This window comes from Spea bombifrons, chromosome 1 (assembly GCF_027358695.1).
Source record: "Spea bombifrons isolate aSpeBom1 chromosome 1, aSpeBom1.2.pri, whole genome shotgun sequence".
Lineage (NCBI taxonomy): Eukaryota > Metazoa > Chordata > Amphibia > Anura > Pelobatidae > Spea > Spea bombifrons.
In genome coordinates this window covers 13,886,339-13,906,524 of record NC_071087.1, presented here as the reverse complement: position 1 = coordinate 13,906,524, position 20,186 = coordinate 13,886,339, and the positions used below count along the sequence as shown (strand labels likewise).

At 40.9% G+C, this 20,186-nt stretch overlaps 1 protein-coding gene across 1 annotated transcript; it reads left to right on the top strand.

The window, feature by feature from the left end:
* The first annotated feature begins 223 nt into the window (after positions 1–223).
* On the top strand, positions 224–19,869 carry MAN2B2 (mannosidase alpha class 2B member 2). The gene is made up of 19 exons (XM_053458260.1): positions 224–390; positions 4,181–4,327; positions 4,678–4,783; positions 4,911–5,083; positions 5,499–5,614; positions 6,673–6,850; positions 7,298–7,493; positions 8,410–8,600; positions 8,895–9,048; positions 9,720–9,841; positions 11,316–11,590; positions 12,238–12,429; positions 13,809–14,061; positions 14,851–14,961; positions 15,993–16,185; positions 16,452–16,598; positions 18,026–18,138; positions 18,478–18,595; positions 19,425–19,869. The coding sequence occupies exons 1-19, from the start codon at positions 268–270 to the stop codon at positions 19,529–19,531; spliced, it is 3,015 nt and encodes a 1,004-aa protein (XP_053314235.1). The 5' UTR covers positions 224–267; the 3' UTR covers positions 19,532–19,869.
* Positions 19,870–20,186: the final 317 nt, after the last annotated feature.

Here is a 20,186-nt window from a genome sequence, read left to right as displayed (position 1 = left end):
AAGTATTTATTTATTCATATAAGATGTAACAAACAAGCTCACTTATAAACTAACCCATGTATTGCTCATTCGATTTGTATTGTGAAACAACCCGTTTCTTGCAGCTCTATTCCCTGCTGTCTTTCTGCTGCTTTATGCGGTACGAGGGATGTGCGTGTAAGTGTTTTGTCCCATGCGGCTTGCCGTAGTGTCTGAGCAGTTGCTATATGTATGGTGTAATGTTGCACAGTGGGCTGAGCCGGCTGTAACTTCATCTTTTTGGCTACAATGTTAATACCCCTGGTCGTCCTCTGCCTTTGGGGGGCTGTCAGCCCTCAGACCGCTGATCCGATTCAGGTGTTCGTGGTTCCTCACAGTCATATGGATGTAGGCTGGGTGTATACTGTGCAGGTACTGTACAGGAACCATCACGTTTATTTTCTGGGGTTTTTGTATTCTGAGCTATATATATATATAGATCACGAATCAGGCTATATATTGTGATTATATTTATATATATATATATATGTATATATATATATATATAATGAAATAGATGCAGTTCTTCAACAAACAGCTTGGGGATCATGTGACAAATGCAGGAAATGCTGAAATGCTTTCATACTTTATTTATTTTTGCTTCCTTGCTCATTGTAGATCATTCTAGCACAGTTTTTTATTTTTATTTTTACAAATCTTTGCCTGAGAGTGATGGGAATTGCAGTCTAACACTCTCTGGGTGCTGGCATATAATTAAGTTTCGTGTGCACAACAAAGACATTCTGACCAAAGCAGAAAATAATATGGTTTACGAGCTTTATCTAAAAGGCTGATAGCCCCGCTAAAGAAGAATGCATATTAAGGTGCGTTATTATGCATTATTTAAAAACAGTAGAAGCTGCAGCTGTCCTCCTCCTCCGTGGTCCGGCGATTCTCACCACTGATTGGTTGCTTGAATCAGCTAATCAGTGTCAGGAAAATGCTCCCACGGAAATCACGCTCAGGGTCTCAATAGACCCCCGTCTGCAGCATTTGGGAGCCAGGGCTCGAGCTGACTGGCACTAAGTATTTCACGCGGCATGACATATGTTCAATCGCGCTCATCTCCTGTATGGAATATTTAGGGGGCGAGCAATGCTCATGGGGGAGTTCTGCAGAACACATCCATGCATTTGCAAGGGGTCATTACAGAAGTTTGAAAGGACCATGTATTTGTCATATGCATATGCACGATGAATCTGTGTCTGACCCTTGCATCACCTATGGGCAGGCCCGGACTGGGACAAAAAATAGGCCCGGGCATTTAAGCCTGAGCAGCCCATATTTATTTATTTATTTATTTATTGTTAAAGCCCACCCTTCATGTACCACCTTTGCATTTAATCATTCACACAAATCATTAACACATTCATTAATGCAGTCTCACAAATCATTCAAACAATTCATCCTCACATGAATTCATTAATTGTCATACGCATTCACACAATTCATCCACACATTTATTCATTCATTCTCATACGCATTCACACTCTCTTCATCTTATCTGCCCCTTTTCACTATGTAACCCCCTTCCCCACTTCTCAATATGTAGCGCCTTTATCTATCCCCTCCCCCTTTCTCACTATCTAACCCCCCTCTGCCCCTTCTCACTGCACCCACCCCCCTCACCCTACTTACCTTGTTGCCGAAGCAAGCAGCAACTGCGACCGCGCCTGTGGCAGGGCAGGATTGACTTAGGGGCTAATGGAGCTGCAGCTCCAGGCCCCCACCTTAAAATAGGCCCACTCAGGACCGGACTGACTGGTACTATATGGCCGCATTAACGCAGAGCCCCTTAAGCCCGCCGCAACTACCCCCTCCTAACTATCTACCCTCTCCCTCTTTGAAGTTCACTTACCTTTCAGGAGTCCTGTGGTGGGGGTGCAAGGCCTCTGTCTCCCAGCTCTGCCACTGTATGGAACAGTATAGAGTGATGGGAGTTATGATGTACTTTTAGAGCATAATTAGATCATGAAAAAAGACATTGGAAATGGTACAGCATAACACCCATCACTCTCACGCATTTACCAATCCACACACATATACCAATCCACACACATATACCAATCCACACACATATACCAATCCACACACATACCAATCCACACACATACCAATCCACACACATACCAATCCAAACATATATACACCAATCCACACATATATACCAATCCACACATAAATCCCAATCCACACATATACCAATCCACACATATATACCAATCCACACATATATACCAATCCACACATATACACCAATCCACACATATACCAAACCACACACATACCAATCCACACATATATACCAATCCACACATATACACCAATCCTCACATATACACCAACCCACACACATACTAATCCACACGTATATCAATCCACACATATATACCAATCCACACATATACACCAATCCACACATATACACCAATCCACACATATATACCAATCCACACATATATACCAATCCACACATATATACCAATCCACACATATATACCAATCCACACATATATACCAATCCACACATATATACCAATCCACACATATATACCAATCCACACATATACACCAATCCACACATATATACCAATCCACACATATATACCAATCCACACATATATACCAATCCACACATATATACCAATCCACACATATATACCAATCCACACATATATACCAATCCACACATATACACCAATCCACACATATACCAAACCACACACATACCAATCCACACATATATACCAATCCACACATATACACCAATCCTCACATATACACCAATCCTCACATATACACCAATCCTCACATATACACCAACCCACACACATACTAATCCACACGTATATCAATCCACACATATATACCAATCCACACATATACACCAATCCACACATATACACCAATCCACACATATATACCAATCCACACATATATACCAATCCACACATATACACCAATCCACACATATACACCAATCCACACATATACACCAATCCACACATATACACCAATCCACACATATACACCAATCCACACATATACACCAATCCACACATATATACCAATCCACACACATACCAATCCACACACATACCAATCCACACACATACACCAATCCACACACACACACCAATCCACACACATATACCAATCCACACATATATACCAAGCCACACATATACACCAAGCCACACATATACACCAAGCCACACATATACACCAATCCACTCTCACTTAATGCTTTCCTACCTTTCCTTTCTTCTTTCAGCTTCTTCAGTTCCTTTCTTCTTTCAGCTTCTTCAGTCCTCTCTGTCTTCTTCCAGGTCAGAGGGCGCGGCTTCAGTGCTGTGCGCACAGCAGCTGTTGCCGCGCGGATCACAAGGGAGCGGTATCGGAGGTCTTTAACAGACCTCCGGCTCCCTTGAGTGATTTTAAGCCGGGTTGAACCCGGCTTAAAATCACTCAAGGGAACCGGAGGTCTCTCAAAGACCTCCGATACCGCTCCCTTGCGAGCCCGCTCCTCCAGCGGCGGACATTACTGTCCGTCTCTGGAGGGGTGCCGGGTGCCGCAAGTTGGCGGCACCCAGTGCGGACCGCCCCCTGGAGGGTGGTCGCACACCCCAAAGGTCGGCCCTGCCCTAAGGGGCCGGGAAGCCCCCACCAGGGCCGGCCCTAGGGGTCTGCGGCCGTACAGGGTTTAAATTAAACCATCGGGTTTTTTTTTTCAACTTAAAAAAACTTTATTTAACATGGAGGATGTTAAATAAAGTTAAAAAAAACCCCCGATGTTTTAATTTAAACCCTGTGCGGCCGCAGACCCGTAAGGCCGGCCTTGGTGGGGACTTCCCGGCCCCTTAGAGTGGCTGACCCGGTCGCAGTTGCGGCGGGCTTAAGGGGCAGGTGCCCCTTATGCCCTGCGTTAATGCGGCCGTAGGTAGGGTAGGGTAGGGGCCTGGAGCTGCAGCTCCATCAGCCCCTAAGTCAGTGCGGCCCTGCCGTGGCCCGGCCCACTGGCCTGCCTATGGGGGCCTGCCTATCCGGGCCTGCCTATGGGGGATCCTTAGATTACCAACATCCCCAAATCCCCAATGTACAGGTGAATGCATTTCCATTTCTTTTTACTTTGATTAATAAAACTTGTATTTTTCTTTTTTAGGAAAGTATGCATGCCTATGCTTCCAATGTCTACAAGAGTGTCGTGGAAGAATTATGGAAAGCGAAACGGCGCAAGTTCATTGTGGTCGAACAGGAATTTTTTCGCCTGTGGTGGGATACAGTAGCTGATGAATTACAAAAGCGGCAGGTAAGACTTGCGTTATAAAGCATTTCATTGCATGTGCTTCTTTTGGACATTTTTCTGTAAACTTTGTGATTTATGGATCTTGGTGGTGTGTCCCTGGTCCATACACTGTAAATAAATGGCGGTTCGAGTTTTTATTATGCTTTTATATTCTCACAATAAATTGAGGTTTTTTTCAATCCAATCTAAGGTCATTTTGGGATGCCGTTTGTAATCTTGTAGAGTATTACTTTCCTTTGAAGCCATTGCATCTGATTATTTGCCGCAGGTTCTGGGTCACATGGCCAAGACCCCCCTGATCGGCACAAAGTCGAATAAAAGCTGAGCTTGCGGGTTGTATCTTCTGTTTACAGGTACAGCAGTTACTACATGAAGAACGACTGCAGTTTATCATTGGAGGGCAGGTCATGCATGATGAAGCAGTCACCACAATAGATGACCAGATTTTGCAGCTAACAGGTACAGAGCACTCTCAATGTTTAATCCTTAATGGTATGGCTTAATCTGGACGTTCCTGCAACTCATCTGATAAACCCTAACTAACGTGTTAGCAGGGGGTAACACAAATAATATATGTCTCATGCAGAAGGACACGGGTTCCTGTATGAAACCTTTGGATCAAGGCCTCGGTTATCCTGGCACGTGGATCCTTTTGGGGCATCGGCTGCTTCACCTACACTGTTTGCTCTGGCTGGCTTCGATGCTCACCTCATCTCACGAATCGACTATGATGTCAAAGCAGACATGCAGAATGCTAAGGTAAGAATACAAGAGTGAGTTATTTATAAAAGTAATTCTGGTGTAAACCTTGAAAACTGGTCTTTTTAGTCTAGTGGCCAAAGACGTGTCTTCTGCTGATTGGACAATTCCATTTGGCTGTTATTTGGTTAAGACAACTTTTCAAACTTCATACCAAAGTTCTTTATTTATTTATTATAGTAGAAGCTCAATAGAGTAAAAAAAATCATTATTGATATAAAAGAAAAACAATTGTCATATATTTAAAAATTACTGTATTGGTTCTATGTCTAGAAAGCAGGAATTAAATAAACATAGGAATCACATCCAAAAATATAGTTTAAGAAAAAAAAATGCAATGTATTTATATATTCTACAGCCAATATGTAAAGGTCTTGTAATCAGAGTTATGTGGCCGGATTATCTTATATCGTAGAAGCTGCAGTTTGTTTGGAGAGGCTCACCCTCATTACGTGAGAAACAGGAGATCTTCACCCACGTCATGGACCAGTTCAGTTACTGCACTCCCTCTTACCTGCCATTTTCTGTCAGGTAACCCGGAAATCCGAAATAAATACAATATGTATCTAATAACATGGAAAGGTGTGAAAACACAAGATACACTCAGAATGCAGCTGGAATGGAAGCATTTTCTTCATTGGAGACCATTTGGAGAAAGAGTGTTCATGGTTTGACATTGAGTTTAGGAATTAAAATATATCTGCTTGATCACTAGTTGGTCAGTCATTTGTTAACTAATTAACTAGCTTTGGAGTTTATCCTGGAAAGTTGTAGCAAATCTCTTTGTTAGGGCCGGCCCAAGACATTATGCCGCCTGGGGCGACGTTTAAAATGCCGGCCCCCCGCCAGGGGTCATTATCTACCCTTCCTCTCCCTCCCTCCCTATTATCTACCCTACCCCCCCCCCTTTTGCACTTACCTTTCAGCAGTCCTGCGGCGAGTCTCCCTGCTCGGTCTCGGTGCGCGCTGCTTTACTCGTCATTTTCCGTCGCTCTGCATTTCAAGTCGAGACCGAGGGCTCGCAGAGAAGAGAGAGGGGCGCTGAGTGGGTACTGACAACTTGATAAGCGAAAACCACTCGGCGCCCCTCTCTCTCATCCGCTAAAAAAAAAAAAAAATCCGCTTGGGGTGGCAAAGTGCCGCCTCTTCAAAAGTGCCGCCTCTTCAAAAGTGCCGCCTCTTCAAAAGTGCCGCCTGGGACAATTGCCCCACTCTGCTCCATGGTAGGGCCGGCCCTGCTCTTTGTAAGAAAAGCTGAGCTGACCCTGAGCAATGCTTAGTTCGATCAGCGAGGATAGTTTCAGTAAATCCCACCGATTTAAATATAACTTATACAGGGCCACCTGTAAAGGAAAGCGTTGGGGTTGGCCCTTTATAATGTAAAATTAAGTCAAAGATATGAAATTGCAACTCTCCTTCCAACTCTCTCTTTATTGAATAAATCCCTAACTGTTTAACAATTGGATTTTACATTTGTTGATTCGTAGTTACCCATGGACACATGCGAATGAGAAAAAAACCTTCTTTAATATATTTCAAAATATGTAATTACATGTTGCAACCCATTTTTGGTTGTAATTTTGTTCCAGGTCAGGATTTTACTGGAATGGAGTGGCCCTTTTCCCGGACCCACCTAAAGATGGCATCTATCCCAATATGAGCCTTCCAGTGACGGCAGACAATATTCACCTGTACGCAGAAACAATGGTGAAGAACATTAAGCTTCGGGCAGCATGGTTTAGAAGCAATGATGTCCTGTGGCCCTGGGTAAGAAAGTTTTCTTATATGTATCCAACTGGATGTGCGTTATAAATAAAAGTAGATTTCAGGTCCAATTATAAAGTAATATAAACAGAAGGTTATACATTTATGGATATTACTCTCCCCAAATATTTCCATACCTTATCTCTTTGTCGTGGGGCATGAAAGAGAACCCAAGCGTGACGTCTGGTGGGCAAAAAGAGCACTGACCATCTGGTGGCCACTTACAGTCCCATTTCTGGACAGGTTACCAGATGCTAGATAGGGGTCAGTAGAAAAATTACCAGCTGAGGTCAAATCCAGGGTTAGATTTATCGTGTAGAAATACCATAGTCGCCGAGTCTGGTTTCTATTCTGTATATATGATATTTCAAATATTTAGCTGTTAGCAACCACTGCGTAATACTCACGGAAACCGTGTTTTGAATCAGCCTCGTTGTTTGTCATTTATAGGGGTGTGACAAGCAGTTCTTTAATTCTTCAGTTCAGTTTGGGAACATGGATTTGTTGCTGGACTATATAAATAACCACACGGAGTTTGGAGTAAATGTGCGGTACGCTACGCTTGGAGATTACTTTCACAGCGTTTATAACAGAAATTTTACATGGGATGTTCGGCATAACCAAGATTTCCTCCCTTATTCCTCTGGTAGGTGCGCTACCATTCCATACCTGCTTTATATATATATATACACGGTGTATATATGGACATCTATTCAAAGAAAGGACAGTAAAGTTCTAAATATGTATATATAGGTCTACTACTACTACTACTACTGTCTCTAGGCTATACTGTAACAGAGATACCTAAAGAGGTTCAAAAATGTTTTTGATGCAATATTTCAACTCAAATCATGAAGAACATTATTACTACTACTGTCTGAACGTTTACCGATACCACAGTCCAATTTAATTCTATTTTTTCTGACTCTCTTATTATGAAGGTGGGCTCCAGTGAACTGACTGAGCTGGCCCCGGATAATGGCTATTTAATATGGGAATATTTATTGGTCATCTCATTGATTTAATGTTGTGTTATGCGCACTTACAGCTGCTGGTAGACGAAAGTCTACTTGGCTCTTCTTGATGCAGAGAGATAAAAGTCCCATTGTTAACCCTGCATTTAGACAAATCTTATCCCTTGTAATTGTTCTTGCCTGGTCACAGCAGACAAGTCCTCTATCGTTCATGTCCAGCCAAGGATGCCATTAAATCTTTCCTTTTTAAAAGCATTTATAATTAGTACGTCGTACTTTAGAGAGTGCACTCCTATCGGTGGAGTGAGAGCGCAGAAAAACTTTCTTTAATATAATAAATATTTCTGCCTGTAATATAATGACTGCTGAACTTACATTTACCGACTGAAACACTAACTCTATATTATGCTATGTTTTCGTACACCGTGTCACATGGCACGTCTGGTTACTCAGCCCCTCGATTATCTGATGCTCTTCTCATGTCTTCCGTACCATAGTTCGGTCTTCATTGATGCAATCATTCTGCTACAGTTCTTTCTTATATGTGTTATGTTTATTCATGCTGCATGGTTCCTTGCCTCATTATAGATTTATACCAGGCATGGACAGGGTTTTACGCTTCCCGCAACGTTCTGAAAGGAGTAGCCAGGAGAGCGAGTGAGCTGCTGTATGCCGGGGAATCTGCATTCACACAGTATCTGCTGAAGTGTCCTACCGGCTCTGTGTGTAAGATGTGGGCTTTACAGCAGCTCAAAGACCTCCGCTGGGCTGTTTCGGAGGTAAATGTTGGGCTGCACAAATTTTTTTATTGAATTTGTGTCCCTTGAATACACCACAACAGCTAGTAACATTTCTCAAGAATGCTTTATGGGGCCTGTGTTCCTTTAGTAAAGCTACCTCTTGTATATTTATATGAGCCCTCCCCTGAAAATCCACGATGTGTATAGTGTTTATTTATAATATTTATAGATTCCTCAAGGTTATGGATTTTCATAAAATAAGAGGGCGCCGTAGCAGAGGAATGTTTTCCTGGTAAAGTTGAAACAATCTTTTTGTTTTCTTGTACTCCGAAGGTCCAACACCACGATGGGATCACAGGCACAGAGTCCCCAAAGGTTAGGGACATGTATATGACGAACCTTATGCGAGGGATGGTTGGCGTCAAAAAGCTAATGGCAGCCTTGGTGATGGACCAGTTCAGCTCTGAAAATAAAAGTGAAGCAGATGGTAATTATTCAAAGAAATACTATGCTATCAGTTTTCTGCTCTCATTCACCCCCCCCCCCACACACACACATTGAACTTGGGGGTCTTGTTGCCTCCAGCCTTTACCAGCAGGAAACACCATAAAGAAACTGTAGATACCTCCACTCCATGCCACTCGTTTGGGGGTTTCCTCCTTATACAGCGTTTCCTTGGTTACCTATTATTTAATTTCAGACCTAATCTCTTCAAATTCTCTCCTTACAGCTGACCTGTAGTGAATGCAAAATAAAATGGCTCTTCACTAATTTGAAAACAAATTACAGTCTATCTGTACAACAACGTCTACTACCCAGTATGGCTCACTGTTTTGGGGGGGGGGTTTTTTGGTTGTCGTATTTTTATTTATTTATTTTTTTTAACTATGGGGTGAAAGGTTCTTCACGAAGAGTGAATTTTGTGCAAACAGATTTTGTGCGTGTGTGTCTTGTGCGTGTGTGTTTTGTGCATGTGTGTCTGTTGTGCGTGTGAATGCCAAGTGTGATTGGATATTTCTCTTCCAAGGAAGGGGTATTATTCTGATTTCTAATACAGTTTCACTTTTGTTCTGAATAGGGATATATGGCATATTGCTTGTACAATGCATTTTTTAGTTACTTTGGAGTTTTCTTTAACTTTTCCTTTTTCTGTGATAGGTGTGATAAATATTACAGTCTACAACCCACTTGCATGGAACATTACAACTTTTGTAACTGTGCCATTAAACTCTTCTGTGGCTGGCGTATATGATGAGCTTGGACAACCTGTACCTGCTCAGGTATGTTCTTTAAATTCCCCTTGGACTAATATAGTGAATATAAAATGCATGGGATAAACATAACGCTATCCTAAGACAAGAACAAGCACCGATTAAGGTCCAAGCCTCTATACTGGAGATAAAGGGCAGACTAGATGGGCTGATAGGTTCTGATATAATGCTGTCAAATTCTTCTTTGTTTCATGGTTTGCTAACTACATCCATTAAATCCAACCCCTGAAACATAAGAATTTGATAGGGCAATCTGCATCAGCTGCTTTTTATACTCTGATATTGCCATGGTTGGATTATACCTTAAGAGTGCTGTGTTATGGCTATGGGAATATAAATCATTGGCTACTAAATGTTTGTAATATGGACCCATTTCAAAGGACACTAGTTTTATTCTCCAAATTGTGAGTTTGTAGGTAAGGGTTAGTGTGATGAAACATTTTATACTTCGCTATGGATGAGTGCGATCACGGAGGGAGAATCACAGGATAAGTGAGGCTTATGCAGCGCCAACTCGGTGTTTGTTATAGAAGATCCCCATGAAGTCTCCCCTAAACAGTTGTCAGTCTTCCCCTGGCTTTCTGCTGTAGAGTTAGACAGATGATTGGGTGCAGAGTAGAAGTGGGAGAGCCGGCGGGGGCGCAGTAAGAGCTGAGCCAGACCCCCGTCACCCCCCAAACCAGATAAAGGTTGTCCCAGGCATCTGTATGGACCAAAAATCTGACCAGAGGGGAGAGATCTGAGCTGGCTCAGCATGGACTCATGTCTTTTAAAACTTGAGTGTAGCCAAGCGTAGCTAATGGAAGCTCTCCCAGGTATGGTGTAAAGGTGGGCTAGCTACAAGGTAAGCCTAGCTCACTCCACTATTCACTAGCCCATCAGACATAGAGGGCTCCACGAAGGGAAAGCTCCTTCTGATGTGATCTGCCCTGGTACATGCGCCATCCTCTGACAAGCTGGACCAAGTCAGGTACTGACAGACCCAGCGTTAATTGGATAAAGAAAAACAACCTTTCAACGGGCTGCACGTCCATAATCCCACAATGCTTCCTGCTGGTAGCTGCTCACCCATGGATATGCCCGGGGGACGGGTGCCAAAGACCAAAAAACACTTACATAGGGCGTATATAATTGAGTCAATGATAAATATAGACTTCACACTCCGGCCGTAACGTAAAGGTGCTTTCATGCTGCATCAAAAGTGTTACAGATGGGAGGAAAAAGCATAAAGCTCAAAGCATTTTGTGTCTTGAATGGAGCTTACTTACATGCGTCAAAAGTGATCGTGCATAACTTCTGTCATTTATAAGCTGCTGAACCGGTTTTAACAAAATAATAGTTTTGTATGCTCCAAAAATTTATTTAAAGCCGAATAATCCCATTTTATCATCTGAACGTGCTGTATTTCTACTGTATAGAGGTGAAAGTTATTTGTGATCAAAATGATGAAAGTTAATTAGAGAAATGTCTCGTTTCCATGCAGATTCAAAATAGCACCGACTCCAAGTATGCCCTTGTGTTGCACGTGCTTGTTACCCTTCGAGGCCTTAGTTATGGGAAATATTCCATACATCTTGGCGTTCAAACCAACCCAAGCTTTGGGGATGGCGCCATTGTAGCTGGAAGGCTGATAAAACATCCAAGGCAACCAATACGCAAGCGATCAAAGTCAAAGGGTCATTTGAAACCTGTGATGAACGACTGCTACACGTTATGGATTGACCAAGAGACAAATCTGATTGCGAGTATAACCGACAGGTTCGTTTATATCCCTGTCCAGCCGCTCTGGATGCTGCGGAACCAAACTCACTGGGCTTAGATGGCAGCGTAATAGGTGGCGGGGGGGGTACTGTTGGCTACACCTAATCTATGATGAATCACAAAAACTAGAAACAGTCCAATTTGCCACTATTTGTACATAGTTTTCAGGTTTATATTTCTGGAAGGCAGCGATATGGACACTGCCGCATAAATCCTCTACAATACTAGTATGTACTAATAATGCCTTATAAAACATTTTATTCTTGGAATAAATAAATATGTCGTTTGAACTTTTAACAGTTGATCATAAACATCAGTATATTCTATACAAGAAACTCAGAACGTACTATGGCCCCAAGGAGCTGATAGCATTTTGTGCTTTTGTAATTCATTAATTAATTAATAAGGTCCTGAGTAATAAATAAGGAATAATATGTACAACTTCACTTTTGGAAAAAAAGAAATAACACAAAAAAAATGTGTATTTAAAGAGCCACGTGTTTAAACCTGAGAAGAGGAAAGTACTTTATTTTAGGGATTTATCACATATATTGTGCTATTCACTTTTATTCCCTCTTCCCATTATTTTTTATTATACATGTAGCTAGTTGCCATATTTATTAAAACCTTTCTTGTCCGTTCAGACAGAGGAATCACACTGTCCAAATGTCCCAAGAATTTCTAGAATACCATGCCAACGGGGATATCCACCGGGGACCGATTTCAGACAACTACCTATTCACCCCGGACGGAGCCGCCGCTCCGGTTACTGATGCCGTAGGACTGGAAATCGTTGTTGGGAAATTGATCACAGAAATCAGGCAGTACTTCTACAGGTATGTTTTCATTCATAGACAACCGGTCGGTTAAATGCGGCTCGGTGAGGTATGAAGACTCGTGCGTTCAGATTCATGCAGACTTCATTTTTTTATGTATTTTACCAATTCCGTACGAATCTGCAATAATGAGGAGGGCTCCAAGCAATACTTCTACGATTATATCTATAAATACCCGGCTGCTCCATCGGTGCTTACAGTACAATTTATACTTGCCAAGCAAGTTATTTGGGGTAATTTACACCAAACTCTAAAGTATTTTCTGAAAGCTTTGTGGACAGACCGAAACACGAGGCTTCTTGGATCGGTAATGGGGGCTTTTTCACTAAAGCAGGAGTTTGTAAATGAGTCTGCATAAAAGTTATGGTTTCATCTCACCAGCTTCAGTTTGCACTTTGAAGGAGACTTTCAAGAGACTTTCAAGAGACCATCATACATTTACCATAAATTATGCAGTTGGTACTGTATCATTTCATAATACACACGGGATTAGTACTTTCCGGCAAACTCAACCTTTATGGAATAAAACCCTTAAATGGCACCCAATTTTTTTATGAAAAACTATTACTTATTTTGGGGTATTCTGGGCCAGATTTCCCACAATACGTCACACCATCATATCCATTAAATACACTACACTTTTTTCCCCCAGTAGCTATAATTTTACACAATTCATTGCTTTCCCTGCCTTATTTTAATTTTTTCATCGGGGGTTCTTGGTGTATAGAAGTTCCTGAAATGTAAATCTGGCCGTATGAGAATTTATGGATTTATCCAAATAAGTGTTAGTACAAGCAATAATGTATGTCCAATTATATAATATTTACACACATTTTGTTCTTATAATTTCTCACTTGAAAGTGTATCTGTTTGCTTTTTGTAGAGTGCAAAAGACATACTTTTTTTTTATTTTTTTTTATTTTTTATCTTCGACTTATGTAAAATGATGTAAGCATTACATCGTGTCTTTGCAGTGCTTGCAGTAATAGTTGTAATTGCAGTGCTATTGGAGACTGGTAGGGGGCAGCAGCGCTTTCTTTTCCCAGTATGAACAGTATCTCAGGTCAATAATAGAAGTATTAGTCTTAGAATCTGGTGGCAGATAAAAATGGTTTGGCCCATCACGTCTGACCATTTGTTTTCCAGCTATAAAGCCCCAAACTTTATTTGCGTTAGGCCGTTTAGATTCGGAATAGGCTTAGGCCTAATCATTCCACTTTGTTGGAAAGCAGTTCCGCTTTTCTACAGCCCTTACTGCATAGCCTACTGGGCAAGTAAGCCAAAAACATTACATTTTGACGGTATTTAACATCACCTAGATTGTGGAATACCTGTAGTACTGTAAAAGTTTGCCGTTTCTCTTTTTTCTTTTTCCTTAGCAGTCTAAAGGCAAAGATTCACCGGTATGCAATCTTATCGAGACTCTACAATGTCCCGGATGGTTATGATAAGATGCTTCTGTGTCATCGTATCGAGCAGCAGTACATAGTTGGCCCCTTGGAGCTGAATCGGGAGTCCATTTTAAGAACAACCACCGATTTGGAAACGGGCAAGAAGATTTACACTGATAATAATGCTTATCAAATGCAAATGAGGGAGTTCAAGGCCTATGCCAGCAACACAGTGCCCAGGGTATGGACCAATGACGCAAAATATATAGTGCCAACAGAGTCTGTGATGCTGTACAATGAGTTATACGGACTATGACAAACGTAAACACATAGATACAGAAGGTATGGGGTCATTACGCTGTGTGCCCTGGATATAGGGGAAACCTAATGCACAAGGGGTGAGCGTTAGTGACATGTTAGCTTTCCGTGAAAAGGTGTGTTCAGCTGCAACCCTTTTCAGATTACCCAAATGGAAGCCAGATGGAAGGCCTGGTGTTACCATACACTAAACGGTGGTATTGCATTAAGAGAAGTCTAGTTAACTTATTTAGTGCCCACTGCCAATGGTTTCCATTTGCTTTTTCAATAATGTATATTAAAAGTACCCAGAAAGTACTTTCAAACCCATTATTCTTTGGAATAGCTCCCTGGGACATTAAACTGTCCCTTTTAAGAAGTCGTCTTTTTCATTTTCTATGGCAACCAACTACAAGGACTTTGTAGTTAGTGGCAAAAATTCTGAGTAAGTCAAAATGATTTCTTGGAAGGGTCTGTACGCTCAGCGGTACTAGAGATGATGTTTCTAATGCTTTTATGTATAACAGTTAAGTTTCTTTACGGCTTTAAAAAATAAATGATGATGGTCGAGGTCATTTATGTGTTTATATTTAAAAAAAATTCTGTGTGTCGGATTCGGTGGGCCCATGCAGCTGAATCCTAAAATAAGTTGTTGATGGTGTAGGCTAAGTTTATATCTAAACGTCTTATTTTATTATTATTATTTTTAATAAAATCACCTCTCCTCTCTCAGAATTATTATCCCATGGTCCGTACAGCCTATATAGAAGACAACAACACTCGACTTGTCTTCCTTGCTGAGAGATCACATGGAGTCTCCAGTCTGGCTAATGGACAAGTGGAGGTATATATATTCAGATATCTCTTACAAGCAGAGGGTTCTCGGGCATTAAAACGTAGCGGGTGAAATTCACTTAGCAAAGGTGGATCTACGCCTCATAAGGACCATATAATGTACATACCTGTGAGCGCTCTAGGTTTGACCTCGAGTCTCCGTGTGAAGCCATGCTTCTCCAGGTGAGTTTAGTGCTCCTCCAGGTGAGTTTAGTGCTCCTCCAGGTGAGTTTAGTGCTCCTCCAGGTGAGTTTAGTGCTCCTCCAGGTGAGTTTAGTGCTTCTCCAGGTGAGTTTAGTGCTTCTCCAGGTGAGTTTAGTGCTCCTCCAGGTGAGTTTAGTGCTCCTCCAGGTGAGTTTAGTGCTCCTCCAGGCAGGGAGCAGCATTTAGCGGCACCCACTTACCTCCTACTCCTGCCGTCTTCACCTCCCACTAAAGCATTTCTGAGGATAGCCCAGCCATGTGTGGGACCCCCAGCAAGGCAAACCCAGCAACTTCATAAAGCAAACCCCACATAAGAGAAGAGCTCATACTTCCCAGGAGGATTCAAGTGTCGCCCCAGAGAACCAGAGAATCGCCATTTCTCCCAGAGTAACAGTCATCTGTTAATTGCTTATATGGGGTTTAAAAACATTTATAATACTGTTTTTTTTAAAAAAAAAATATTTATCCCCTACCCTTACCTTGCTATACCACAGCACAATACATCTGGAACACGGGGGCTTAGTAGATAAACCATGACAGAGGACATGCAATATAAGATTTCTTTAACACCAACTCTCCAATTTAACTCTTCGTTCACTCAGCCCCTCTTACAGGACAAGCTTACTCGGTCAGCCTTAAAAATTTACTACATTTACTGCAACTCATCTGCAAGCTGCAATGTTAGTGAAAAAACCCATACTTTGTTCGCTTCTATCTAAAGGAGATAAAACACAACTACCACTTTATTGCAGGTTTGTTTTACTGTGTTGTGGAGTTTAACTGCTGGAAATGAATTTCCTCCGTTTATGACTATTTGGGTATTTTTCTGTTGCTTAGATCATGCTGCACAGGCGATTGTGGAATAACCTGGAATGGGACCTGAATTACAATCTTACATTAAATGACACCTCTATAATTCATCCAACTATCTGGCTGATGATGGGATCAAAGGCTCTGCTTGGGTCATTGTATCAGAGAGCTGGGCAAGCTCTAGAGCATAAACCATTGGTGATATACAACTCATTAACAGGTAAAGTGATAGATTGAGATGTTGTTTTTCTATACAATGCGTATAACTCACATATTCTACATCATTTGTTTCACAAATTTAACAACATTTTCCCAAAACTTCAATTGTATGAATCCAGTGGAAGAAGGAATCACAGCATGCTTCCCATTGGCGTTTTATCTGGATCACTGATAACGTGTTGGTATCTGATAAGATTAGGCAGTAATTATATCTCCTGGACTAGTTCTATGGTCCGTTCTTATGACTTTAATTGATGTGTGTAACAGGAAATGCTGGATCACATCAGAACGAGCACCATGGAAGCCCTGATGTTCCTATCAATTTACCACCCAATCTTCACCTTCAGATTCTTAGTATTCCTGGTTGGCGCTACTCTTCAAACCACACCGAACATATGCGAAAAATCCGTACAGGTAATGAAAAAATATTTCTAAAGTTTTCCTTTTCAATATTGGTTTATTCTTGGCAGAGTAAATTGTTTACATAGCCCTTAAACATCAACAATTCGTATTCAAGTTTAACAGACTCCTGAGAAGAGGAGAAAGAAAAAAACACTGATTGGAGCCCATCGCTATCTGACGCAGTCTGTTCTCTTCCCCAAACACCTCCAGATGGGCTACTTTTCTAACACTCGTGGTGACTGTGGAGTTGTAACGTTGTGTTGGCTGGAGAGTAGGGAATCCCTAGCAGCGAATGTCCGTGACTTCTGCGATTACTCTGTGAAGACTGACAAGACTCAGGGTACCAGTCACATTGTCAGTGGTAGCAGATGGGGCAGTAACAGGATAGGTACCGCATCGGCTCATGGAAATACATTTAGCGATTTCAGGTACAGATACTCACCCCAGTTTCATTAGACAGGGGTTGGCCATAGGAGGTCAATGAAGTCAGACTAGCTTGGTATCGGCAACATGAGGTCATCAAGTGTAGCTGGACTAGACTACCCAATTGGCAGCAACTGGAGGTCAACATGGTCAGACAAACCAGGTTTGGGAACCGGTCAGCGCTCAGGATAGGGAGCAGGAATAGGGAAGAGGAGACTAGAAACAGCCGGCTATTTGGTTGCTAGTCCAGGCACTAATATGAATGAGTAATAATATGCCACAGGTGCCAGGGATTTAAATTGTAGGGTTAGACAGATGCCTTGAGAGTAACGGAATGTTCTTTTTAATTAAACAGAAAGAAACAGTTCAGCACTTTGGAAACAGGTTTATGCGTTTTTTTTTTTAAACTGATGGCAAAATTCCATATTAAGTTTATAGATTTTATGGCAGGTTGGTGAATAAATTCTATCCTTACAATATTGAATAATTTGAGTAATTTCTAGTTTCTAATTTATAATCGAGGCCAACCCTGTAATAACTAATGTTAGCCAAATAAAAAATGAAATGGAACACTGATCAGCCTGCAGGGGATAAACATGTCTCCAAAAAAAAACAAACCCATAAACGATGGCGTCCTAATGCGTTCTGGTAACTTTTTAGGAACCTTTTGGGATTTCCTGAGAAGTGGTTTAAAATCCTAAGACCTTGATACGTTTAGCGCATGACCATGGAGGAGCCTGTGTGACCCAGACCTGTTAAAGTCCGTTTTGTACATTACGTAGAACTGTTTTAGAAGATAGAGGAAAATGTATGTTTCACAACATTTTTCACATATATATAGAAATACTTCATTTAAAATGAATATAAATAGGTAGAACATCTTCTGATCTCAGTTTGGTGGCAAACACGTTGATCCGTATTTATGTCTTTAATAGTTCCAATGCTTTTCTTGAGTTTTTATTGTTTATATAGTCAGATAACTGATATTTAGGTTTTTATATTCATATATTAACCAGGAAATGGTTTGGCATCAGCTGCTGATTTCCACCGGATTCTCCTGCGAATACAACATCTTTATGAAACAGGCGAAGACCCGATCCTCTCCAAGCCGGCGTCTGTAAACATACAGGTCTGTATACATCAGCTCTACCCAATCTTTACGGAATATTCACCGTGAAAAACACAAACTGTTACATTCCAAAAATGAATACAATAAATGATATTGATAAAAAATATCTGTTCTGGATTGTATTCCTCTATAAAACAATAGTAAAGGAAATGTTTAGCCTGTTATTGAGTAGACAAATGTTAACCCCCGTACTTATGTTGAGCAGTCATGCCATTTTGACAATCCAGTTCATTTTAGGGCAACCTGGCAAGGGTTGATTTTGAAGGTCACTGTCTGAAAGTGCATGTATTACCCAAAGTACTGCTGTATCTCGTGACATATTTACATTTTAATATGCAGTCTCTATTGAGAGGATTAGGGACTGTGGTGTCGGTGGAAGAGCGCTCTCTTACGGGAACCTGGGATCTGCATTCCATGAACCGATGGAGATGGAAATCCACACAAACGATGAGCAAAGGTGGGTTCAATGTACACTGACCATTTTATGTCTGTAATAGCTGTATATGTATGCCTTTAGCTCATGCTTTATTTAAGATGGGGAAATAAGTTCTAGTACCATGTCCACCCACAGCGCCCGCATATAGACATAGTGTTTGTAGCTGTCCTCATACCTGAGGTTGATGTGTCATGGAGTTGGAAACCAAGCTTCAGTGGGCTGAAATTGCTAAACTCCACCGAAAAGCTGGTGCTTTATGTGCTGAAATGGTGGTGTGTGGTGGTATTTATAGCCGTACTCTCGCTATCATGCAATCCTTTGTCTTCATTTCTGAGAAACACCACTTCCTCACACTACCTGTCAGTATTCTGCCCCTGGCGTGCGTCTTCTTTTCAATGTTCTTTAGTGTCTATACATTGGATTATTATTTATTGATTTATATAGCGTGTGAATATAACAGGTTGTATGTGTGATGTGTGGATGTAAGGCATGATAGTATCAGGCTTAAGGGTGGTTCACGGATTAAACCATACATTATATAGGGCCCGCTTCTCGCAGTGAAAATCACAGAGATTGACCCTTGATTATGTACAGTCACACCGGCTCACCTCCTTTGGAATGCTTATTGGTGTAAAGTTTGATCAAGGCAGAATTAAGCAAGAATGTTATTTTATAGCGTACGGTTCAGGACATTTTATAGATTATACCAAAAACAGTTTCAAAATGAAAAATCCATTTAATTGTCTTTAAATGGATAGACAGGAGCCATCAATTATTCTTTTAATCAAATTTGCTTTATTCTACAAAATAACATCTACAGCTGTTTGTAACGCACTTTTCCATTTTGCAGGTGATCTAAAATATGACGTGACGGAAGACTTCACTGTCAACATTGAGCCAAAAGAAATAAAAACGTTATTTGTTTATTTCAAAGAAACATCAACCAATCGGGCATGAAATCGGTATTCTGGTTGTCTGTGTATATAAATACAGTATTCATATATATATATATATATATATATATGAATGAAAAGTTAAATATATATTTTGTTTACTTGACCAATTTACTTTGTTTACTTGACCAATGTTTAAATCAAATATGTGCAATGTTTTATTACACAGATTTGCAATGGAAACTGTCATATTTGTATAATTGTTACTTTTTTGGGCTCTTGAAAAAAATTAATAAAAATTGATTAAAAAAAAGTACTATTTTACTCCCATAAATATATGTAACACAGAAGGTAATTTGACACAAAGAAAGTGAAAACAAAATAAAAATGATGGTGACATAATTTGTACTTTTCTGAACTTTTCAGGATGCGTCTTGCAGTTTTTACATATACTACATATATTTTATATCCTGTTACACTCTGTAACTGTACAATGTGATCTTGTAGTGTGTGTAAGGTAATAATATTTCATAGACTTGCGCAAATGGACCAACAATGACAATGAACACACACACACGCTCTCTGTGTCTCCCTGCCTTCTTGGATATCTGCTTCGGACATCCAAGTCTCTACTTCACTGTCTCCTTCTCACCAGCTCATCTTCTATTTCCCTTTCTCACGGCTCTCCGCCAGTGGCGTCTCCAGCTTTCATATTTAGG